The sequence below is a fragment of the Thermobia domestica genome, chromosome 4 (assembly GCF_964235325.1).
Source record: "Thermobia domestica chromosome 4, izTheDome1.hap1.1, whole genome shotgun sequence".
Taxonomy (NCBI): domain Eukaryota; kingdom Metazoa; phylum Arthropoda; class Insecta; order Zygentoma; family Lepismatidae; genus Thermobia; species Thermobia domestica.
The window spans coordinates 23,768,394-23,795,511 of record NC_137457.1 but is presented as its reverse complement, the minus strand read 5'-3'; the positions used below and the strand labels follow the sequence as shown (position 1 = coordinate 23,795,511).

Genomic DNA, 27,118 nt, shown 5'->3' with positions numbered 1-27,118 from the left:
TTGAGGGAAAAATTAGGACATGCGACTTTTACTGTCGACTAACATACTAATTTTTAAAAAAAATGAAAATGAGATTAACGTCTCACGCTTATGCCTGTTAGGCTAAGGGAGATGATGATTAAAGCAAGTGAATGATGATGAAAGAATTGGTAGAATGAGAAAGTGGGGGGAAACGGGAGTACCCCGAGGAAACCCACGAGCACGATGTTGTTCCCTATAAACCTACCTGGCCGGAGGTCGAACCAGGGACCACATCCAGCAGAGGTAAACCCTCTAATACTGATCCACCGTGCGCCCCACTTAAAAAAAAAATGAATAACTATATAGTGATTTAAGAGATAGCTCTTAGTAACTATTGTCTAGTAAACCGCCAATTTACTCTGTTGAAAACATATACAGGGTGGTCCACCAAGTCAGCAGTTTGGATAGTACGTTATGTTAGAATAGCTTTCGCCCGATTGGTAATTTATGCAATTACTAGTTTGGCAGTCTGAAAACGCTAAATTTATATATATATATATATATATATATATATATATATATATATATATATATATATATATATATATATATATATATATATATATATATATATATATATATTTGTTTATAGTTTTCCCGGGGTCTGATACTGCTTCCAGAACAGATCTGAGCACTTGCAATGCAAAGTAACTTTTTGATTGTATTTGTAACACACTTCATAAATAATTTTCTGACTAATACTGGTAATATAATAATCTTTACCTAATTTAGGTGTTTTTGTTTTATACGAATGCATATTTTGACATCCAAACTCTCTTAGCTTGGTTAATTACTTTTAATTTTAATTAAAATACTTTTTACAATAATTTTAATTAAAATACACAAGTACTTTTTAATACAAGAACTACACAATTTTTGCGCACAGAAAAAAAAAGTTCGTTCGAAATATATTATTTTACAGTTTTAATACACGCCAATGCAAAATATCTGCGTTGAATTGAAAATTTCACATTTTAGTTAGCTTGGCGTAACATTTCATTTCACTTCACTGTCAAATTACACAGTGTTCATTAATGCAGAATACCTTCTTCTGCAAACAGTCACTCAATAACATATACAGCTTCTTTCTTTTTGGTCCTCTGTTTGTTGAAAGGTCGGTGAAAACTTTTATTTCTTCTCTTCATTAATACCATATTTCGTCTTCACTTTCTCCAATTCTTCTTTCTTCTTATCTACATCTAATCTCTTGAACGCTTTGTTTGCCTGCAAAGAAAAGATGGAACAATGGAGATTTAGTACTTTCATAAATTATATCAATTAATTTTACCTAAATTCTCTAATATCAACCTGAAATTTCTAGTTAAAAATCATGCGCACAAATTACACGACCTGGCATGAAAAAAGCCTGTTCATTTTGGGGTGTAGTTTTTCTTTCATAATAAATTCCGAACTTTTTTTTAGAAATCTAAATATAAGCGAGTGCAAAGTATGTCCCACGAAACGCGGATACCTTTTCACGAATTCTTTTGTGCGACAAGGGAAATCATAGTTTCACTCCAAAAGTGTAAACAGAACATGAATGCTGAAATGGTATTTTAAGTAGGAATGCAGCTTCAAATTACGTACAAAATTTAATAAAACCCAATTCTGCGCAATAAAATCCATTAGAATATTTTCTTAACGGGGTTTTCACATCCCTCCAATAAATTGTAGATTAAGAGGTCTAATCACGGTGAAATTAAAATACCACTTAATTTTACAGTAATTATGTGATATTTCCAAATAGATACAAGATAATCGAAATGTGGAACAAGAACGCCCTAGACAATATTATTTTGCATGACGTGCCGTTATCACGAATCACCTAGTAGCTTTCCGTTTGCAGCCATTTAGAAACGCGAAAATAAATGGAGATTTTCTAAATGGCTGGAAATCGAAAGCAGACAAATGAGTCGACATAGCAGTATCTCATGCAAAATAATATTGTCTAGGGAGCTCTTGTTCCACTTTTTGATTATCTTTTATCTATTTGAAGGTATCACATAATTACTGTAAAATTAGCGGTGTTTTAATTTGGCCGTGAATGGGCATCTTACCGTCTTATACAGCTTCAGTGCTGTAAAGGGACGCTAAACTTCCAACAAATTAACTACAGTATAACCCCTATTTAACGAATTGCTTGGGGATCTAGGGGAGTTTGCGTTAAATGATGATTGCATTAAAACAAAACAAAACAAACAAACAAACAAACAAAAAAAAAACTAGTGAGCATTATGAAAAAGAGTCTTTCCAAGATGTATAAATATGAAATTTTAATATTTTAACAGATTTCTTGTTTTCAAGACAGAAGATCTGAATGATTTCGATATACACTCTTAAAGACTGTTCATTTAAAATGTTACAAAATTAATATATTTAAATAAACACAGAAAACATTTTGTTTTACACACGTTGTTAAATGACAAACCACTGAATCTGACCTATTGTTTTAAAGAAATTCTATCACTGTCTTCACCCACTCAAGACTGAAAATCCCGTACTACTGAAATCCACAGCACAAATGATCAAACATGTCAAAGTGAAAACTAACAAAAACCTGAACAAAAACTATTGTTAATATTAGCATTAGTCACTTATTCAGAATATCGAAATATTAACACTAGCTTTTGTCCAAAGTTATCGAAATACCCACATATACGTGGACTTATCGATTTTAGCAAATATGGCGTTCCATGAGAGATGCATATCAATTATATTTTCTATTTACTAATGATGTTTCTTCTGCATTTTTTTTTTCTTCTTTTTTTTTCGTTAAATGTGGGAAATTTACTAGAACGATCTTCCTTAAATGCGGATTTAAATATATTATGTATACAGCTTACTTTTCGGGACCGAGTTAGTGTTTCGTTAATTGCCGGAACGACAAATTTGAGTTATACTGTAACTAAGTTATTTTCAATTGCAAACTTCGCTTCCTTTCAGTAGATTCTACATTTAACAAAGATCATTTACACAATATCGTTCTCGCAATCCCAGATGCCAGCAGCAGGCGATTATTTTAACTGATTATCTTGTCATCTTGTCATTTGCACTGTTGGTGTTTGAGTAACTTAATATTTATAATGCCTGAAAATTATCTGTCTCATCATTTTAGTTTTCTCGGCTGCATAACCCGCTTTGTTTAATCTCTGCATGAAAGAAGTAATAAGATAAAGTACGGACATACACAGCGTAGGTATATCTGCTCATGGACACACTTAGGTTTGGAGACAGTTATCAGGGTGTCTATCGGTAACGAAAGTCACGAAAAAGTCACGAAATCAGAAAACGGTCATGAAAGTCACGAAATTTAGCTTGTGGGTCACGATTTTTTAAAACTGTACAAATGTAATAACAGATTGGAAACTTTCGTTCTATAAAACGTCAAAATTCACCAGCAAAAAAAAATGTCAATGGTCGGCTTTAGATGCTACCAAATCGCAAGCAAAGTACGTTTCTATCGCATGGATGAAAATTCGGCCTAATTCGCTCTTGAAAATGTTAGGAAATTTTATGATTCGGTAAAGAAATGGTCACGAAATTGCATTTTGGAATTTTAGTAGACACAGTGGTTATGCGCTGTTGGTAGATAGTTTGGAAAAATAAATTAGAAGCATGTCTAAATGAAGCTCAGGGTATCCTTAGCACTACATTCAACACGAAGATCAACAAGAGCAAGAAACAAAGTTATGAGATGCGCAAGAAAAGAAAGAACAAGATCAACATAAATCACCTGGTGGGTGGAAGAAGTGCAAAGTGCAAAAATTATGTTGTTACGCAAATGAAATAAAAGTAATAATAAATGTAAAATGCAGAACAGCTAAAGCGGAGAATGCATTTTAGGACAAAACAACAGGCCTTAACCAGAAAATCGATACAAAACAAAAAAGACTGATAAAATCACATACGGCGTACCCGGGAGGAAGTGGCAATAAGTATGGAAGATTCTGAGCAGAAAAAGATATCATGTGACTACGTGCTCGATTCTCAACGATTTGAGAGCTACAGGTTGTGAACCATTTTTGACCTTATGTTGCTTATTATTCACATTGTAACTATTCTACAAGTGAATGGTGATGGAATGACCTTTCCAGTGGTATGCAGCATGCGGCAGTAGTGTCTTTGGAAGGAAAATTATTGAGAGAAATTTGAAAATCTATCCAATGCTTATAAATAATTAACTTTTCCGACGTCGTTCAGTAACGAAGTCGCAGAAAAAAGTTATATATCCCGCTGTCAACCACCACTCACGTTTCTTTCTATTCTTGTTACCCGCTAGCAGGCTTGCTTCAAGGTTTATGACTCTACTTTAATGTAAGTTAAACTTCCACATTAATCTAATATGCAGTAAAATATTACGAGTTGTGAATAGCACATCCCTTATTACGTAAAACTTGACATTCTCGGTAACTCACCATCCTCTGTCCACACTGGGTCGTGTTGACGGGATTCTACTATAGTTAACGAAGGTAAATATTTCACTTTTGCTTTATTATTATTCTACACTAGCACAATGCCCGTTCATCGCGCGGAGAGAACAGATTTCATTTTGGGCATAAAGGGCTGAATTTAGATTTAAACTGCACCGGAAGTATATCTGTTCGTCTCAGCGACCCTGAAAACTATGGATTCGACATTAATATCGGTCTTTGCGATCATTTTATACGTTTCACCCTCCTCTTCTCCAAGTTAAGGGGCTGAATTTGAATTTAAATGGTATCGGAAGTGTCACTGTTCATCTCAGCGATCCAGAATACGATGGATTCGACACTAATATTGGTCATTTTCAAACATTTTTTAAATATCCTCCCCTCTTCCCTTAAGTTGTACTATTAAAGTGAAATGATAAAAACCATTTCAATCTCGAACCTCATCGATGTTGAAAATTTGAGAGAGATCAGTCAGGTGGTTCAAGAGTTATGAAGTAACAAACATAGTTCACCTACATCTTTATGTATACATATACAGGGTGGCCCATTTTAATCTTTCCACGGAAAAATCCCGAAAACAGTTGAACATAAATGAACTGAATAAAAACTCAAATAGGAAATACCATGGGGCAAATCGAATGGTGATGTCGCGGTGCCCCCCAGGGCCACCTTTCATGGGGGCCCCAGACCCAACTTAGAAATTTTAAACAAAAATATGGGTCAAGTGATACCTTGTTCGATAGATCTTCATACACTTAACAGCGTTGTGGCAAATGATTGTTCATATGGGTCACCGTTTTCAAAATGGCCGCCAAGACATGGTGCCTGTATCAGATAAAACGTCCGGTACCACTAATATGAAAACGGTTGTAGATAAATGAACAGGATAAAACTCGTATAGGAAATCACATAGGGTATTTATCATTCCATGCCTCGAGAATAATCCAACGGAGAAAAAGATTATTAAAATACAAGTGATACAATGCTAAAGAGGAAATCTAATTCTTAGAAAATTATCTTTTCGATCTCCCTCCCTAAGTGGGTGAAGCGGGAATGAATGGTAAAATCTCAAATGAGAACCCCATTTTTACTTGCAATAGGTATGGTTTGTCTCAAACACTTGGGTGTACAAGTGACTGATACTGTAATGAACCGATATTGTGCAGACGACTTTTGAGCAAACCAACGTTTGTACACAATGTTCTAAAACTGCATTGTTCGACAAATCGGTTTTGCATTTATTCATTTCTCATTCGCATTCGCATTTATGATTCATTTTTGCACAAATCATTGCCTGCAATCAAAATGGAAGGTACCATTTAACAAGAATTTTACATATTTTTTTCCATTACAGACATCTATCTCTTATAAAAACACATTTCAGATAATTTTATTGTGTAGATACAATTTGCAAAAACTAAGTTTCTCATTTGCAATTTCAACGTTCCTTCCCGTCCCGCTTTACCCACTTACGAAGGACGTTAGAACGATGATTTTCTAGGAATTAGATTTCCTCCTTTGCATTATGGCACTTTTACTCTAATCATCTTCTTCTCTGTTGCAACATTTTCGAGCCGTGAAATGATAAATACCCTCTGTGATTTACTATAGGAGTTTTATTCTGGTCATCCGTTATTTTCTTCAACCATTTTCATATTAGTGCTACCGGACATTTATCTAATACAGGTAACATATCTTGAAAACATATTTTGAAAACGGTGACCGATATGAAAAATCTTTTCCCACATCGCTTTTTAATTTTTAAATATCTATCGAAGGAGGTGTCACTCGCCCCATGTTTCTATTTAAAATTTTAAAGTTAAGCTCCGGACCCCCTTGAATAGCGGCCCTCGGGGGCACCGCGACATCACCATTCGGTTTGCCCCATGGTATTTCCTATTTGAGTTTTTGTTCAATTCATTTATATTTAACCGTTTTCGAGATATTTTCGTGGAAAGATTAAAATGGGCTACCCTATATATATTAATATACAAGTACATGAAAAAAAAAAGAAAAAAAGGATACTTAATATTTTATACAAAGGCCACTAATACAAAAAAGCCACCACAAACATCTAAGAGTTATTTTTCCGGACGAAGTGAGTTACCGTTAATGCTAAGATTTTCACATTAATATCTTAAACTAATCATCATATTTTACGTTTGCTACTTAAGTTTGAGAACGAACTTTCTATGAATAAGACAATTTATAACTACTAGTTAATAAGACAATATTTTTAGTGCCCCAATCATTTGTAAAACGCTTCAATACCTTGTAATGGTTTTGTAAGAGGAACATGTCAGCAATTTTGTCCATCGTAACTTCAGAGTGTGGAATGAACTTGCATAGAATTCAATTTTAAGGGATATTTTATGCGAGATAACAGAATTTTATGGAATGAAAAATTCCATCAACAGGTTATAAGTTTAGCAGTGTAGCTGAGGAGACCACACCGAGCCAGAGGCAAGCGAAACAATATGTGTTGTAGTTATAGATTGATTTTCTTTTTAATTTTTTAAATGTATTTGATTATAATGAAGACGACGACGTGATAAGTGAGAAAATATTGAGTGTGTTTACTTCGAAGGTTACTGGATGTATCTTTACAAAATGTATAATGAAATAGGTGATCAGCAAAAATAATGGAAGATTTGATATTAAATAGTAATATACGTGAAGCATTTCAGGACACGAAAAAATTGCGTAGCAATAATTAGCAACAACAAAAGAGAATAAATAAATAAATAAATAAAATCAAAATACTTTATTTCTACTCACCTGATAATACAACACAACCAAATATCTGTTGCACACGTTGAAGCCTGACAAATGATCACATGCATTTTTGGCGTCAAAAATGTCCTCGTACACAACAAATGCAGTTCCCCGAGTTTCTGGTGTGTTGCCGCTGAAACATACAACATAGTTATACGAAGTGTTAACATACTAAACCATTTGTATCTGAAATATAATAAATATGCACTTATCTTCCCTTTAAGATAAATATGGAAAAATACTTAACGATGTTGAGCACCTACGCTATCTTTGTATTTCAGCCCATTGATTTTCTTAACAATGTGTAAAGTTGAAGGTTGAAGGTAATGCAACAATAAAGTATTCATAAGGAACAAAAATTGTTAATGAAAGTCCTTTGTCTGACTGTGTTTATATAAGTATAAATGGTTTACAGAAATTGAATAAAATTAAACTCAGGCGCGGTTCAACAGCAGTACAGTCATAAATTCGCAACTATGTACATCCAGCTAGGCAAATGATAGTAACAAAATGAATGATTAATTTCCATTGCTTTAATTTAATGCGGTGCCATGCTTTAACATTTAAAAAAAATTAAAAAATCTGTTATAAACATTCCTCATGACCCCTGTAGTAGGTATGAATTATTAAGTGGGAGTTACCAGGAACGTAAAACTTTGGCTAGCACTGCAGATTCATTCTTTGGGTCATATACACAAACAATAGGAGCAGAGCCAAACTGGCGTTTCAGTAGATCGAAAGTTATGACGTTATCAACATACCCGCCAGTGAAATTTCCAATAGAATTTTTAAACGCGTATAATTTCCCACAGAACAGAGGAAAACCGTCGTTTCTGTCCCAAACTAAAGTAAATTGCCTGCAAATTATACACAATTAGTTGCAGTATCTGTATATGGTGCCATGTTTGAGATATGTTGAAGAAAACTTAAAAAAAAAAAGTATTTTTTTTATATTCGTTTTTAATTTAAAATCTGAATAACTTCATAATTAGTAAGAATTCTAAAAATATTATAGCAACAAAAAATGTAGAATTTATTATAGGCCTAATCTATAAAACGGTACCAATATATTTCCTGTATCATTTTACGTAAGGTAGTTATTCGATTTTATATAAGACATCATGTGGTAACTTCGTAATTGTAATTTATAGGTATCATTAAATAAAAGTTCAAGATGTTCCACCAGTGCAGATTTAGTCTTTAGGTCACCCAGTTAATAATATAGAGTTGGGGAAGTAACATTCAAATAGACCGAAACTTATGACGTTATCAATATGGCCACCTGTTAATATTTTAGTAAAATATTTAAAACCGTGTAATTTCCTACAAAAAGAAAATAAAATGGTATTCTTTGCACCAAAGTAAAGCAAGTTAATTGCATTTACACAAAATGAATTTGTAATGACCAGAATGCCGTTACATATAAATTTTGGATACCATTTCAGGCCAGTCATTGAAGGGTCGAATAAGGAAAAAATAATGGTGGAAAGCTGGAACAACTTTTATTTTCTTTATAAAAGCGTCCATAACAGCATACTAATTTTGCACTACTCTACCACTCCGGATTTGGCCGCCATTTTTTTTTTTTTAAGATATCTTTTAAGGGAAGAATTTTAGAGCAAAACATGTTATTACAAAAAAAAATAATCTACATTAAATTCTCTACAAGAAATGTTCTCTTCATTTTTTCTCTAGGATGCACCGTGTAGATGTTATAGTCGTGGCAAATTACGCATTTCCCTTTCAGCATCGCTTTGTAGCAGAACCTTAACGAAAATTTTCTGATACTGTTTTGTTTTAGTGATTTTTTTCTGATTTAAAATATAAATTAATATATTTTTCATTCATTGCAGGTGTGACTAAGGATAAGTAATCAGGTCTATTAGATCATCTATGTTCAAGATGTCAGCTGAAAAATAACTGTCTGTGAGAAACTTCTCGGTGATGGTGTTACATGTATAGTAAAAGAAAAGGGACTGAAAACATTAGTAGACTGCAGTATTAAAGTGAAAGATGAAAACGAATGTCAACTTAAGAGATTGAGAGGTGTTACACTTCATGAAAAATGTAGAAAAGTTTTCACAAAAACAAAAAGTAGCAAAGCGCTGCTATCACAACGTACTTCATCACCTACGCCGATAACCCTTAGGTCAGAAGTACAAACTATTTTGTAGACAATGTACATCAGATGAATTTTTAAAGTGTACATCGTATTAAAACCATTCAACTTAAAGATTTTATTATGTAAGCAGCCGACAGAAGAAATGACGACTGGCGCAAAGAAGTTAGTATTAGGATTGGCAATGTTCATGATTTAGTTGCTGCTGAAACCATATACCATTCCTCATGCATGAAAAAGTTCTACAAGATTTCTTCTGGAATAAAACGTGGTCGTCCGAAAGAAAATGTTGTTTCAGATGCCATGGCTTATACTTTTAACTACCTTGAAGCTAACAAGGAAGAGTGCCAATTTTCATTCAGTGAAATATTTCAAGATTATAATAATGCACTGCCAACTTGAAAAAGCAATAAGAACTAAACTGAAAGAAAATTACTCAGAAGATATTATTATATCAACAAACAAAGAATGCAGGGTGAAGAAAAACCGAAACTTGACAGAAAGCTGTCTCAGCATATGATGTACACAGTCCTAACGAAGAGAGAACATTAAGAAGATGCTTTCTACCATAGTTTTGATTAAGATGCACCGCAAGTCCTACTTGCGATGAGGATAAAATATATTTTGGTATAGCTGCTGCAATTATGACATGAGAAACCATTATACTTTTTCTTTCCCATTTTATACTATTCTCTGTCTTGTTTTTCAAGATAGTAGTGTCGAGAAAGCATTTAAGGTCCCAGGAATGAATGAATTAATCATCATTCAAAGATTATATGCTAATGGCTATTCATCAGTTTCGTAAACCTGAGATCTGATATCTTCAGCAATTATTTGCCCGGCTATATTATGATTCTCAACTTCTCTTAGTCCATATACTTACGCTTTTGACGATCATACCACACATCCGTGAGAATTTTATGCATTATATCACGGAAGCAAACTATGGACTTCATGTTTTTCTTTGTTGGTATAGTAATATCTTCTAATTAATTTTCGCTCAGTTTAGTTCTTATAGTTTTTTTCAGTTGGCAGTGCATTATTATAATCACGAAAAATTTCACTGAATGAAAATTGGCACTCTTCTTTGTTAGTTTCCATAATAGAATCCAGGGGCGGATCCAGGGGGGGGGGGGGCGATCGCCCCCCCCCCAGAAGAGGAAACTTTCTTATTTTATATATATAAATAAAACCCATCCCAAAGTTTGGAGCCCTTAAAAGTAGCAGTATGACAACCCACCGCCCCCCCAGAAGTCGGTCCTGGATCCGCCCCTGATAGAATCTTTAAGTTGAATGGTTTCAATGCGATGTACACTCTCACGCTCACTCACAAGTTTCTTACTCTGTCTCTTTACAAATTCATCTGATGTACAGTCCGCACCAAAAAACCTACAACATGAGCACGTAAGTTTATTGTGAAACGACGAAGTCTTTTTCCCCAAAGTAAGTGTGCAGGGGAGGACGCCAAGTTTCTCCTGGCGTGATTCGTGCTACTTAGACGTTATGTTGACTCCCTGCGCTGTTAGGCGTAGTTTCACAATAAACTTTCATGCTCATATTGCAGGTTTTTTGCTGGGACTGTACATTGTCTACAAAGCAGGCAGGCTTCTCGACAATTAAATCTTAGTACTTCTGACCTAAGGGTTATCGACGTAGGTGATGAAGTACGTTGTGATAGCAACGCTTTGCTACTTTTTGTTTTTGTGAAAACTTTTCTACATTTTTCATGAAGTGTAACACCTCTCAATCTCTTAAGTTGGCATTCGTTTTCATCTTTCACTTTAATACTGCAGTCTACTAATGTTTTCAGTCCCTTTTCTTTTACTATACATGTAACATCATCACCGAGAAGTTTCTCACAGACAGTTATCTTTCAGCTGACATCTTGAACATAGGATGATCTAATAGACCTGATTACTTATCCTTAATCACACTTACAATGAATGAAAAATATATTAATTTATATTTTTAAATAAGAAAAAATCATTAAAACAAAACAGTATCAGAAAAATTTCGTTAAGGTTCTGCTACAAAGCGATGCTGAAAGAAAAAAGCATAATTTGCCACGCGTATAACGTCTAACGGTGCATCCTAGAGCAAAAATGAACAGAACATTTCTTGTAGAGAATTTAATGTAGATTATTTTTTGTAATTATATGTTTCGCTCTAAAATACTTCCCTTGAAAGATATTTAACAAACAAAATAATTTTTGGCGCCATTTTTCCAAGATGGCGGCCAAATCAGGGGTGGTCGAGTGGTGAAAAATCAGTATGTTGTCAGGGACACTTATACATGTTCCAGTTTTCCACCATTTTTGTCCTTATTCGACCCTAAATCATCCCTTATTGACTGGCCTATATTCCGAGTTAAAAATTACATAAGGAATATGAGTGTTGACAAAATTTTATTTTTACAGAATAAAGTTTCACGTCCTTAAAGATGACTGTTTCTACGAAGAAAGCTAGAGTTTTTTGCCACTCTACTTTTAAGAAAGACATTTAAGAGAAATTACGCACACCATAAATGTAAAAATCCTATATAAGGCTTCTGCCCTAATAGAAAAACTTTTGAATCTTTTTCATTAGATTAAGAAACCTGAATTAAACCATGACAGATGCAATGGGATCGCATTATTAAGAAAAACTTTTGAATCTTTTTCATTAGATTAAGAAACGTGAATTAAACCATAGTACAAGCAATGGGATCGCATTATTAAGTACTGGTGACAAAAAAATAAAGAGTTTTAACTTTCACACTGATTTATAGGTATTTTAAATTTACCGTAAGATTCAACATACAGAATTCTCTACATATTACTAAAACGTAGCTAGATTTGGGATATCGTAACACAGTTACCATCATTACGGACTTTCCTAAAGATTGTAAATAGTGTTTTCGTAGTACATATTTATCATTTAACATTATGTGGTCACAGAAAGCAGTTTGAATTTTCTTCTTGTAAACAGACTATTACAGGTTGAAATATAACATAACAAAACAATAAAACCCACTACAAAGGTAAATTTAAAAAAAAAAAAAAAAAACCTACATTTTTCATGACAAATTCTCCACAACTACTGATCCACTAAAACTTGTACTACGGCATGTGCCATCTCTCATCGCTAAGACAAACTACATATTTTATCTACCTTCTTAACATTATGTTTAGTCATCATGAAACATTTATTGCCCGACTTCCCACCAGTAATAATGAATAATGATAATAATACAGTAGTAATTTATGGCTCGCATTATATCTTTTATTGAATGATAATTATAAATTGCTTACTTAAATGTGGTTAAATTGGTTCTCCAGACATTTTGACTGCCCTGCTGCAGTCTTCTGCCGATCTATGCACAGACGTTTTTGCTAGACGAATCAATTGCACCATTTATATTAAAAGCTTTACCAATATCCGAAAAATGTAAGATACACTGTGAACTTAATCACTAACATGTTGTTTCATTTTTTTTTTTTTTTTTTTTTTTTTTTTGCTATAGTCAATGTCACCATACCAAAATTCTGTATCATCATCATCATCATCATAGGTATTCTGCCATTAGTGGAAGATCACTTGCTGCAACTGAGAAACTTCCATGCCCCATGGTCTTCCGCTAATCTCTTCGTCTTTACGTACGATTTTTCTGTTTTGATATCGTCCTTTAATTGTAGTCTCCTTCGCCCCCCTCCCTCTGTTTCCTGCCACCATACTTCCTAGCACGTCCCTCATGATACAGCCCCTTTTTAGCCAATGTCCCAATCAGTTTCTCTTCCTCCTCTTAATAATATCTAAAATTGTTATTTTCTCCCCCATCATTGGTAACACCCTGTCATTCGTTTTCCACTAGACATAGTTATTAATTCTCTCCATTCTTCTCCACACCCACATTTCGAAAGTTTCCAGTCGTTTTCCATCATTTCTACGTAATGTCCATGTTTCTGCCCCATACAGCACAATACTCCACACGAAGCACTTTATGAGTCTTTTTCTCAACTCTTTGTTCAAGGTCCTCCTAAAGACTTATTTTGGAATTCCTATCCTTGTTTTGATTTCACGTTTACACTTCATATCATTACTAATAATACTACCCAGGTATTAAAGACTAGTCACCTGTTCTATTTTCTCCCCTCCTACTTTTATATTTGACACTGAACGCTTCGTTCCAATCAACATGGCTTTTGTCTTTCTCACATTTATTTTCACCTATATTCTTTATAGGCGTTCCTCAAGTTCCCTAACATCCTATTCATTTTCTCTTCAGATTATGCAATAAACGCCATATCATCTGCAAACCGTATACACCTAATCATTCTACCTTATAGCGAAATGCCGTCTTCATTTTGCAGGCTCTATTTCACTATAGGGTGTAACATAAATGCATGGACAAAAGTGACGAGGTGATTACGGACATCCAAATAAGTAAAAATGCTCCTTCATTTCTCAACCATAAAAGTACGTCATGTACAAATTTGGTTTCATATCCTCATTTATTAAGTTTTTTTTTTAACACACTTCCCAGGGCCCATTACAAGTGGGAAACCATATACATCTTAAGAAGAAATTTATACACACATTCGATTTGACCATACAAGAATGTATTGATTTTTTGTTTATATTAGCAGTTGCATGAATTTGGTTTTCTATATATACATTAGTACTGAATCTATTTTGTCTACTAATCGTCTATCTAGAACATTTACTTTACTGTTTGTTTCCAATTCTTAAGTAAACTTAAGTAAACCTTACAACATATGTTATTTGACTGAGTAAGAAGTGGCTGCGCATCTTCCTGTTTTCATAAATAAAAAGATGTAAAAGTATCACGTGTACATCATTTGAAGGTGTTTCGGTTGTATAGCGTGATATTTTCTCAGAACCGCAAGTGAAAGAAATGTGTGTATTATGTTGAACTTTATGTGCTAGCTTAAGTAGATAATGCTAAATGTATCGTTGCGATATTAATTCATGCGCGATCTTCGGTCCTACGTCATTTAAGATGGCAATTTCCCCAAGCGCAGAAAATCATGGGCACTTCCAGGCCAAACCGAAAATTCTCAGCTACAAGGGCAAGCCCTGTATTTGGTGGGACTAACTCGGCGTAGTGTATTATGAGCTGGTAAAACAGACTGGAACAATCACAGGCAACCTGTATCAAAAGCAATTAATGCGTTTAACCCAAGTATTGAAAGATAAATGGTCGTAATACAACGAGAGGCACGATAAAGTGATTTGCAGCATCACAATGCTCGACTCCATGTCACAAAATCGGTCAAAATATACTTGGACGTACAAATTGGAAGTCCTGGCCCACCCACTGTATTCTTCCGACTATTTCTGGCTATCACTTATTTCGAGCAATGGACACAGCCTAATTTACCAGCACTTACGTTCTTATGAAGAAGTCAGAAATTGGATCGATATGTGGTTCGCCTCAAAGGATAAGCAGCTGTTTCGATGGAAGATTCACACGCTGCACGAAACGTGGGTGAAAGTAGTGGCCAGCGCTGGATAATATTTTGAATCGTAAATGAATAACGAGTTTTTACAATAAAGCCTCGAATGTCGGAAAAAGAACGGCGAGAGCAAAGTTATACAACTAATATATGTTGTGAACTTACCCTAAAATAGTGTCATCATTAAACTATTTACTGCACTAGTCCGACCACTCTTGCTATGGTCTTTTACGGCAGGATTTATTTAAATCGAATCATTTGCTCTTTTTGTAATGCAGGGTTACAAAATTTAAACTGTCAACTTTGGTACACCTGTTTGTTTCGTTTAAACAAAAATTCCTCCCTACTATTTCGTGGTCAGAGAAGTGGAAACTAAAACATTCTATGTTCACTAACTACTCTTATGTCTCAAGTTTTTGGGACTGTTTTAAATTTCTTAGAATTAATTTTACATTTCCATATATCTTTAATTCTAAGTGACCTCAAAAAATCGTGCTTAAATATGAATTTAAAATAGCATTTAAGTTTAAAAACAAATTTGAGGAAGCCACATTATAAAAATTAAAACCTGAGCAAAATGACAAATTCCAATATATACGAAGTCAGATTGTGATTGTGATCAATCATACACGTCATATTAGCATGATTACGAGAACTACAGAAATTAGGATAAGGTGATACATACTAAGATAAATGAAGATAATACATGTACTACAGTCATATAAGGAGCAGGCCTAACTAAGCACTTGTATGAGTGTACGCAATATTGTACACAAAATCACTTTCATACTGGACAGATCCGCACTTGAATCTTCTTATATTAGAGCGAAAGATTCTAAACTGAATTTACACAGAGAAAATTTGGATAACCAATTCGATTTCATAATAAACAATTCAACATATAAATATAGACATAGATAAAATATTTTAAATTTCTTTTGTACCGAACATGTCACGGAAATAACTAATAGCAGTAACATTTTTTCCCCTTGAAAATTAACGAATTATGGTAGGGCAACACTGACTCTTACATCAAAGAAGATGGTAATGACATATTACTAAATAAGTTCAGGGATACATCTTACGTTTTCTGATTGAATATATTCTTTAGTGATCTATAAATAAATCAATGATGTTTAGACCCAGTACTCTAAAATGAAAGAAATTACTTCAGGACCTACAGAAGCTTTTCGTTTCAGCACATGTAGAGAACATTACGTTAGCAATTTGTAATTTTCATTCAATAATTGATAGAAAAAAAAATTGAGTTGGAAAAGCAACTTACGTAGCTCTTCTGGACTTAGAGAAAGCGTTTGATAATGAAGAATGAAACAAAAAATTCAAGATTCTGAAGGAATCAGAACTAAACCATAAGAAGCCAAGAATAATATATAACTATACAAAGAACAGAAGGTGACAACACAAGGACGCTGATTCTCTCTGGTTTTATTTAACAGATTGACTGCCAAGGTGATTTGAGGGTACTGGTCCCAGGAGGCCGTAAACTACTTCTGACCTTTGGCTCGATTATGGATAGTTATGTCACATTTTTGTCGCGAAATTTTTTCTACCGAAAATGTACCAATGGGAGCCGAGCACCATATGTGATTCTCATGGTTTTTCACAGTAATTTGTGACAATGAGCATCATACATGATACTCAAGAACCTGGATAGGTTAGTAATTTGTGATATCAAACATGAGCATTATATATGGTGCTTAGGGCCCCACAGAGAAATAAGGTGAGCACCACATATGATGCTCACGGCAGCCAACCTGTTAAGCTCTATATTGGAGCAGCAATGAAAGAAATCAAGGACATTGACAATCTCCGAACGAATGTTCATAGACGTACATACACTTAGATTTGCGCACAATATCGCGCTGTTGGTACATAGTTATGAGATATGCAAGAAAAGAGAGAAATAAAATCACAATAGTACATCAACTGATGGAAAAGATGCAGGAATTCTGTTCCTTACGGAGATAATAAGCGATAGTTAGTGTAAACATTATGTAAAATACAGAACAGCTCAAGTGAAAAAAAGGATTCAAAGAAAAACAAAAGCTACCAACAGGAAACATCAACACAGAACTTCAAAAAAGGTTGATAAAAGCGTATGTGTCCAGTGTGACGTTTATGAATATCAAGTATGGACTCCACAAGAGGAGGAAATACGAAGAATGGAAGTCTTCGAAACATGGTGCTATAGAAGGATGCTGAAAATTAGATGAATGGATAAGCTATCAAGTAAAAGAGTATCGGAAATAGATATCAGAAAAAGAATTGTACTGATAAACGTTTCGAAAAGAGACAGAATGATTGGACACATTATGAGACATCGAGGAATCATCCTATTAGCTACGGAAGGAATGGCAGAAAGAAAAATATCTAGAGGAAAGCCACGATTAAAATATACGGACCAAATAATACTAGATATACGGAAGAAAAATGATATGGAAATGAAAATTCTAGCTCAGGATAAGGACGAGAAATTATGAGGAAATGAAAAGTTTGGCTCAGCATAGGGAAGATAAACTATGTGGAAATGGAAAGTGGCTCAGGATAGGAAAGAAGAAACTATGAGGAAATAAAAAGTATGGCTTTCAGGACAGGAAAGATAAACCATGAAGAAATGAAAAGTCTGGCTCAGCATAGGGAAGATAAACTATAAGGATACGAAAGTCTGGCTAAGGAAAGGGAAGAAAAACTATAAGGAAATGAAGTATGGCTCATGAGAAGAAAGAGGAACTATGGGGAAATGAAAAGTCTGGCTCATGGTACGGAAGAGAAACTATGAGGAAATAAAAAGCTTGTCTCAGGATAGGGAAGAGAAACTATGGAGAAATGAAAAGTCGAGCTCAGGATAGGGAAGACAAACTATGAGGAAATGACGTCAAGCTTTGAATAAGGAAGAGTGAAAAACCTGCCTCAAACCAATTCAGAGACTGCTTACCTAAAAACGAAGAGAACAGTTCTTAATAGAAATATGTTATCAGCATGCACATACTCACACTCTTATTTGTCTAATAGCTCCATATTTTCCAAATATATCATACATTTCTTCTGCCGTAATTTTATAAGGAAGATTCCTTACGTACAATATTCGATTTACTTCAGGAGGAAGCCGCACCTACAAGAAGACACAATGTAATTAATAGTTGCATAAGGAAACAAAAAAAAAAAATGTTTAAATACAAGAAAAGTCTTAAAGTACTAAAAATATTAAGTGTTACTCTGGAATATTTGTGGCTTTTTCTCTTTTTGAGGGACATGATGCCAAATTAGTTTTTCCAGCTAACAGATGGTTTTGCTCGCGTCCAAAACAAATGAACTAATTAAGAAAAGTAGTAGAACCGCGTATTAAGGTAAGCAATCCTATAACATCTATTAGTAATTATAAAAGTAATATAACCTCGAAAGAGATTAAACATATACAAAACAAGGAAAAAAAATTACCAGTTTTACTTTCAATGTTGTGATCTTATACATCTCCCACTGCATGTGAGGAGGCAGTATTTTATCATACTTCAGTCATTCTGTGGACGTCTCTGCACGTCTATCCAGGTAACATTTTTTCTAATTAACTAGCTGAGCCTGCGCTCTCTACACAGTGAATCATTCACATAAGAGTATGAATCTCTTATCATTCCTTACAACATCTGTATATGTCCCTTTACAGACATAAATGAAAGACGTCTTGATAAAAATCAGCCAGCAGTACCATAAAGGGGAGATTTTTTCGGTTAGTTTTTCGTATCTCGCACCGTTTGCAAGATTGAGCCTACTTCCGGTTGGAGTTTCTAATTCACGTATGATCAGTGAATAAGCACATACATTACATCAATTAATTATAATGTCAGTTGATATATGGTGTTCATTGGGCAAAACACTCCAAACAGTAAACATCAATCTTAGACTGGAAAAATGGTTATCCTCGTTTATCATTATTATTTGGCCATGAAACAAACGCCGGACAGATATACAATCCCTACAACAATGTTGTGTTGGAATGTATAACTCATAGGATATGATGCTTTACTGTTTTAAAATTTCAACACTTCTAGTGTACTCCTAAAAAATGTAATAAAGAAATAACGGCCACGGTTTTTTCTTTTTCTTTTTAATATTCAATTAGAACTGGACAATCTATACAAATTTGCAATTTTTCACCAAAGTACAGTTTATCAAAATATCATTTTAACTGTAGCGTAATTTTAACTCGCGTTCATGCTTCCTACGGGGCATATTCGAGCGCGCGCTTCTACTTCGACATGCCCTCAGGTAAATTAAATGCAATACTAGCTTGTGATGACCATTTAGCACAAGTTGGTAGGTGTTCCTCGCAGAATTGCTCTGTACAAGTATTAAGAAGATACAAAATGTAGTGTGTAAAGTGAAAGGATAAAGATGTCCAGCAAATAAGGCATCTGCTTTGTAACAGGGATCCATACATAAACTCATTGCATATATACTTTTTCACTAAATCGACTGCATTTACCTTAAACAATCATTTATCGTGTGTAGACATGCATTCTTTGGTGCAGATCCAATTTAGGTGGACTTAAGTATACGTATCCCATAAAAACTATTGAGCAAAAAACAATAACGAACTTGTGCTAACTGCCAATACAAAGCACGAATGCTCCTAACCAAGTCAGAACAAGAGCGAAGCAGGAAAGCAGCCACGTCGGCAACGGTGAGTATACACACAAACAAGGATAGCAGAAAACATTGTTTATGGCATACATTCATCTTACGTGTTAGATTATGAATTAGTACGTTATTGTGAATGTTAGATATGATCCAGATATGTTTCCATTGCTTCCAAATTGCTATTCTAAAATAGTGTAACACATTACTTACGTAAATTCTACAAGTATGTGCATTCTTTTAAGTCTCAGACTGTTCTATGATTGGCCATCATGAGTTTAGCATACTGTCTTCGGACATAACTTCATTTTGTATACTATGCTTAATGGTTACCTTATAGACAAATTCGTGCTTAATTAGATTTTCATTAATGTGAGTTTATGTAGATAAGCATCTCACAGGGAATATCTGACATACTTCGATTATTTACCCACTGGTCTGATAAAATACTATTACAAAAAATTTCATTAAACTTTACAAATATGACAATCTCTATTAGCCTTTGTGCCGCAGAGTAGGTAGAGCATGTTAAGACTTTGATTAGACTATGGTAGTTTATGTTGGTTCAGATTCCATATTCCTGGATCTACCCTGTGGCACTTAACATCTTACTACACATCTGCACCGTATTTCCACTATCCTCGCTCATATATATGCCCACAGTCACTGACGCACAAACTTCCAACGGACACCCCCCCGCACAGACACACCTCCGTTTGTCTGCCTGACTCTATTACATATATTTCTTGTTTCTAGTGGCTACCTAGAACAGATTAGTTAAAGTTTCTTTTGCACCGTCGTGTCTATTGTATGTATACGCATAAGAGTTGAGCCAACTTAAAGTGAATTTGTATCCAGGAATATAACTTCTTCCATAAGAATCAAATTATAAAGCACTAATAGTCTATTTGGTGAAGAAAGAAGTCAACAATTCACAAAATGAAGTATGGTTCACTAAAATAGGAGAGTACGAAAGTTTTTTTTTTTCTTTTTGTTTTGTTTGTTTGTTTTTTAATATTCAACCATCGGGTTAAGTGCAGGAGAGTAGGTTCAGAAAAATAAAAGTAAAATTCACAGGAAAGGAATAGTGAATTGGTTATTTTTCGTGGAATTCATGCTAAACAAGTTTAAAAGTTGTATTTTCAAATATGTAAAGCTACGTGTTGTTGGTACTATTTTGAGTGGAGGCATGCTGACGTCACACATTACGGTGTATTAAGGAAATCATGCTACCCTCTTTTATGAAGACATATTTATATTCTTAAAACGTGAACTTCCCTTAGCAGGAAATGCATTCTTACTGCCGTAAATGATGTTTCTTAAGGAAAGAAGACTTAAGAACACAAACCAACTTGCGCTAGGTGATCACCAAATAGCACGAATGATAACTGAGTGAAGGCAGGATGGCAGTAAGCGGACCCGAGCGGGAGCGATGGGGCGTGTCCGCAGCGAACAGGCGAGTCAGCAATGGTAGGTATGTGCGTAAACTAAATATGACAACAGGAACGATTTACATTCCAGTGGAATATTCAGCAATCCTTTCTTCTTCCCTCTATCTCTTTTCACGACCAATTTATGCTTTACTTTACAATGCCTGTTCCAGTTGGTATACTCACTCAGAAACCAGAAAATATTCTCTATTAATTTTCTCAAAATGAGTCAAAACTTATCTAACCTTAAGATAACCCGTCCCTACCGCTATTTTACTCTACTCTACCCTCCCTAGTCTACTATTCCCTTTTAAAGCGGTCCTACCTATCGATGCGCAGCTGGAGCGTATTTTAAATTTTTCCCCCAATGCCTTTTTTTTACCTTCTTTCTTTATGTCACGTCTCAGTTTATTGTCGTACCACGTTAACCCAACAAGTGTGTCATTTCTCTTCGTTAATGTCATATGTTCGTTGCATTTCTGATGTATTACATAAGTTTTGAGTAACTCACACCTTTCCAAAAATTTAATATGCATATGAGGAATTGAAGATTTGGAATTCCTTCAAACCATAACGTTTTATGTTTTCCCACGTCAGATAATTCGAATTGCTGTCTTAACTTTTTTTAAAATATTTGAACATGATATCAGTCAGTCCGCCATATCTTGCTACCGTTTTCAGACGCAGTCAGCAGAGTCAGTAGGCAAGGTTCTAGAACACAGGTCCCCCTCCAGTTCACCACCAAGAAGCCAAGTTAGGTGATGAAGTAAACTAATTCAAACTATTAACAAACCAAAATACTACTTGCATAAAGGGATTTCTTCCAATAATCTACCTACATTATAAAATAACAGTGGGGGCAGAGCTCCCACATACCCCAATCGTAAATTATTTTCGAACATAAGTTATTAGAAGAAATCCTTCAATGTAAGTGGATATTTGGTTAATTACTAATTTCAAACAATTTACTTTGTGTGATTCACCCGACTTGCCCTAAGAAACAAAACAAACCAGAAATATCAACAATATCAGACACTGCAAAACAATATACCCATTACAAACAAATGAAATTCAAAGACCAACATCGTATGCCACAAAAAGAATTGTAAACCCAAACACATATGGGTGATTCCACGAAAAAGGGAAATTTTCTGTCACGGGCATTTCTTCAAATTACTACTAGAAAGAATCACCTCATTTTTACTTTGTTTGGTAGTAACCGTCACAAAGTAAGTATGCCATGTATAACGGTTTGCAAATATAACACGAAACATACGTAAAATACCCAATTTCTCAACACCGTGGGCTGTCACAGACTACAGTTGACTGATTTTAATCAATAAATTACAACTGAAGTCGCAAATCAAACATCATTTAATGGTAATTAAATGGAAGAGAACACTTCAATATTTCGGCTTTGTGGAAAGTAAACCTTTATAACGATTATTTTCGAAAGCTTGACTATGCTTCGTTTCTGTCACTCTATTTCGTCTCAACTCCATGGCAATAGAAAAAATTACCGTTGCTCTCAACAGATAGCATGGTCGTCCACATTGGCAACACCCACAAGAAGACAAGGCAGATATGTTTGACTGAAGAACAGAAAAAGTTGTGTGCATGTGTTAAAAGCTATAGGAAAAATATTTTTGTGTGTGGAAAGCAGGTGCGTATATTAATTGATACTCAACACCATGGTATTTATTACTGAATGTATTTGTATGGTATATACCTTCTTTCCCTTGAGGAACCTACGCCTTAACGTAGGAAATTCGTACACAATTACTCACATGTACTGGTTAAAAAGTGGGCCGGTAAAGATAAATTATATTCGATTTTCTCAACTCCATGGTTCTCAACTCCGTGTCCATCTGAAAACTAAGGAATCCACGGTGTTGAGACAAGTTCACGGAGTTGATAATCCTATAGTGTTTGTTATGCTCATGCTCTTCCAAATACTTGTTCTTTCAATATATTGATAGAAATAAAGCTCGTTTATGGTCTAGTGACTAGTATGCTCGCCTTTCGTGCGTGGTTCTGGGTTTGTTTCCCGGTGGAAGCTCAAAAATTAATGGTGTTTACTTCGCACAGTGAGGCAATTGAAAAACTCATTTGAGTAGAGATGTACTGAAACCTGAACGCGCAGACCACCGCAACGGTCGTAGGAGCCGACAGGCTGACCACGTGTCATTCACACTCAAAGGCCGGCTGGTGGGTCCTAGCCCATTTAAGGAGTGTTTCGCGGAAGTTCAGATTTGGGGCTGTAATGTAGTCGGAGGTAAAACTTCAGTCAAGTCAAGATGGATGGTATCTGTTTTTAACTTATTGACGTCTCAATCTTATGATCAGCTAATTGTTTTCTTTTCAGGGATTGTCGAAGAGTCTGAGGGCAATGTACGGACAGTCAATTTTATGACGCGGATCGGGAGGAATTTCTACTGGCCTACTAAACCTGACGTTTAAAAAGCGTTGGCAGTTGTCATTCTGTGTAGACTAGAACAGCCCTTCCCTGCTTCCTCAAGACATTTCCTTCATTGGAGTGGAAAATGAGGGTTACTTAACAAAGAACATTGAATTATCCAAAGAAAACAGAAATGATGAGTGCCTTACACTGTCATTTAGTGTGCATTATACAGGGCGTTTCAAAACAATACCGACAACGTTTGGGAGGTGATTCCTAACACCAACTGCACGGTGATTCCTAACACCAACGGTATTGCACTTTCGACGTGTTGACTTGATCACACAGAGAAGACAGAAGGTTTACATAAGCTCAGAAAACAAATGAAGTAGACAATAGACAGGTTTAGTGACTACTTCATCCGTTTCGTAAGCTTATGTGAAAAGTTTGTCCTCTCCATATGATAGTCAACATATTGAAAGCGCAATAATTTTTCAATATTCGAGAAGTGTATGTGTATTTCTTTTTTCCTTATTTACGTCACATATTCATATATATATACACTCAATTTTGGAACCTTCATTAGATATATTTTCATATGTTTGCAGTATTTTCTGGAGTATTTTTGTATAACAAATTACGTGTCATCTAGTTTGTTAGAATTTTACTCAACATAAGGAGAATAATTCTAACTTACAAAAACTATTGGAAAATTATTTCAATTTTTAAGTAAATTATAAGCTTAATCACTTGTAAACCAAAACTTATCACCCAGATTTATCACGTTTCTCAACTCCACAGCAATTTTCAACTCCGTGTTAACTAATCTCAACTCCGTGACCTATGGTCTCAACTCCGTGGGTGCTGAAAAGTTTATTATTTTTTATTTACTACACCAATAACGATTCAGCTCTGCTGAACACCTAATTAACATATAGGCAAATTTTTACTTTGACTCCAACTGTGACTTCTGTTAAGAATTATACTATAAGTACAAGGGCCACAATGTTACTATACGATGTTAAGAATTATACTATAAGTACAAGGGCCACAATGTTACTATACGAAGTTAAGAATTATACTATAAGTACAAGGGCCACAATGTTACTAAACCTATAAGAACCGATTAAAGTCACAGTTGGAGTCAAAGTAAAGACTTGCCAACATATACTTAGTAGTAGTAAGTGCATGTGATATTTTTATCGAGATAGGCGACCATCAACGGAACAAAAATTTTCCAAGTGAAAATTTCCCTTTTTCGTGGAATCACCCATATACAAACACAAGAGAATTAACCAAAAGAACACTAAAAGAATTTAAGTGGCACAGTAAATAAGCGTAGCAGTGGACTGTTTAAAGATTGAAATTCGATATTCTGTTTCGGTAATATTTCAACGATAAAATATCCAAATACTGGAAGAAAAGAGGACAGAAAAGAATAAGGAACGAAATAACGAACCAAAACAAGGTACGTAAAATATATTTCATTAGTTTTATAAAGGAGGACCTATGTTCTAGAACCTTCCCATGTCGGCACGTTACTTCAGCCTACTCACTCGAACGATTCAGACACTTTTTGGACACCTTTTGGATATTTCGATCTTTGGAGATCACGTCGTGAAACACTGCCTATAATCGCTTCCATGTTTGATAATATGTTGTTATGTGCTCGCAAGTGCAAACTTTATATTAAATATTCTAGCATATTTAATACAAAAGATAAGATCCACACATATTCCGATTTCTTATATGGTTCTCTTTCGAAATCAGAATTCATATTTCTCCGTAAAGTTTACAAAAGTGGGCCTCTAGGATCGCACCAAGAAAATTAGTTCCCCATACTCAAAGATGGACGTTCGATGTGTCATTTGACTTTTATAATAACTATGTTGGTGAAAAAGAGGAGCCATTACGTTTTGTGAAGCGGGACGGACTATTGAAATAGAGCAGAAAGTGTGGCAAATGTAGGAACGGACTTGAAAAGAAAGAAAGAAAGAAAAAAAAAAAAAAAGGTTACTGAAGTGTGTTAAGTTCCAAAGTTGGTCGTCCGTTTCTAACAAAAGTTTGAAAATTTACCGGGAAGAAATCGATAATTCGCTCGTCTGTGTGCCTGATAATCTGTATGGAGCGTGGAAGTTGTGTTTATTTCTTTTCCTAGTTTATAACATGGAACTATTTTGCAAGCGGAAAGAACTATTTCATGTAATGTTACCGCATGGTTAGATTGTGAGAAAATAACAAACATATGTACTCTGAACATGGCTGCAAGTGTACAGAGATGTTTCATTTGGTATCCTTACGCAGAGACGGGAACTTATACTATTAATTTTAACGAAATGGGTCCAAACTTCCCTAAGGTAACCCACCTTATCCTACCTTACTTTACTCTACCCTACCCTACCCTACTATACTATACCCTTTTAAAATAGTCTTAAATGATGATTTTTCAATTTTTGTAGCTGTTATTATGCCTTTTGTTGAAATCCAGGAGGACGACCAACTTCGAAATAAATGCCACATGCATTGATGGTGTGAAAAGTGACCACAAGTAAGGTTATTCATAAGAGTACTTAACCTATTCAAATCTTCTACCAGAAACAAGTCAGCTGTTCATAGTTTCCTGGAGGCAGTACCAGAATCGTACACACCGAAAAGATAACTAATTGCAGTGAATGTGTTAAAGAATTACCTAACGTAACGTAATATTTTTGGCGACATCATCGCTGACGCGCCTACTCCCTACGAATGCAATCCTTCTCTCGCTCTTGTGCTCTGCTCGGTTAGATACCATTCGTGTTTTCAGTGGCTACCTAGCACAAGTTGATTTGTTGCTTTTCGCTGTAGTTTTTACAGTATATGGTAATAGTTAAGAACAGCTACTTCTCATCTCCCGTGCACGAGGATACATCTTACTGTTGCACTACCTAAACACCCTAAGTACAAGGGCAAGAACTCAGTCTATTACCTACTTTTTAACATCCTAGATAGTCAATGAATAATTCCTGAAAGTATGGCTTTTCTCGTCCTTCCCTAAATGGAAAGTACGGCTCCTTAACTATAACCCAGTATATTTCCGGACGCATTATTTATATGCAAAGCAGTGAAAGCATCTGAAAGTGAACATGCACCAAGGAATTCTTGAGTAACACTTTCTAAGGTAGTGATAGTGAATTTCCTGATACAACGATACAATTTTAAGGTTTATAAGCCTGAAAATACGGTACCTACTCTACGACGCACAGGCTAACAAATGTTAACTTAATAGTACTGAACAACTGTAGAATACGTAAACAATACTCTACTTACGTTTGCTCTTCTTTGCATCATAGCCATGTTGAACTTTCTTTGGAAACAGCTAGTACTTGATTAAAATAATCTACAGAAGATAAAATGTCAATATTTTTTTACGATCTAAACGATTTCAATGCGAATGCTGCTCAAATAATTATCACTTCCTCGTTCCTAGTGTTAAGTTCTTTCTTCGTCCACTGATTTCGACAGTCATTTGTTTATCGTAATAGCTCTGGTTGTTTTCATGACACTGTAAAGCCTCCAATTGAGCAGTTCTAGTAGTTACATCCCTGCAGCCAGTGGGCCTAATTCCATGCTGTTTAGTATTGGTTTCAAATATAACGTAAGTTTACACGGTCAAAGAAAGCTTCAACAAGGATCTTTTTCAACATAATTCAAGACTATTTTATGAAAAAGGCGTCATTACTGACGTCATTTTTGTCTTGAATTCAGTAGTTTTGTACAAGAGATTTCGTTTCGGCCCTGTTGTAAAATATTCATAACAATTCTAATTAATTTTTTACCGCCTTATGCAGAGTCGTTTC

The 27,118-nt window shown here is 34.9% G+C and overlaps 1 protein-coding gene across 1 annotated transcript; it reads right to left on the bottom strand.

The window, feature by feature from the left end:
- Positions 1–802: 802 nt before the first annotated feature.
- Sf3b6 (splicing factor 3b subunit 6) lies at positions 803–26,822 on the bottom strand. Its single transcript, XM_081755340.1, has 4 exons — positions 26,589–26,822; positions 17,816–17,934; positions 7,230–7,359; positions 803–1,245 (listed from the first exon to the last, which is right to left on the bottom strand). The coding sequence occupies exons 1-4, from the start codon at positions 26,613–26,615 to the stop codon at positions 1,150–1,152; spliced, it is 372 nt and encodes a 123-aa protein (XP_081611466.1). The 5' UTR covers positions 26,616–26,822; the 3' UTR covers positions 803–1,149.
- Positions 26,823–27,118: the final 296 nt, after the last annotated feature.

Excerpts from the sequence above, each read along its gene's own strand:
- Sf3b6 (XM_081755340.1), bottom strand. The coding sequence starts at position 26,615 with ATGGCTATGATGCAAAGAAGAGCAAAC. Across the intron at positions 7,360-17,815 it reads GCTATTAGACAAATAAGAGT|CGGCAACACACCAGAAACTC; the intron begins GTGAGTATGTGC and ends TGTATGTTTCAG. Across the intron at positions 1,246-7,229 it reads TGGTTGTGTTGTATTATCAG|GCAAACAAAGCGTTCAAGAG; the intron begins GTGAGTAGAAAT and ends TTTTCTTTGCAG.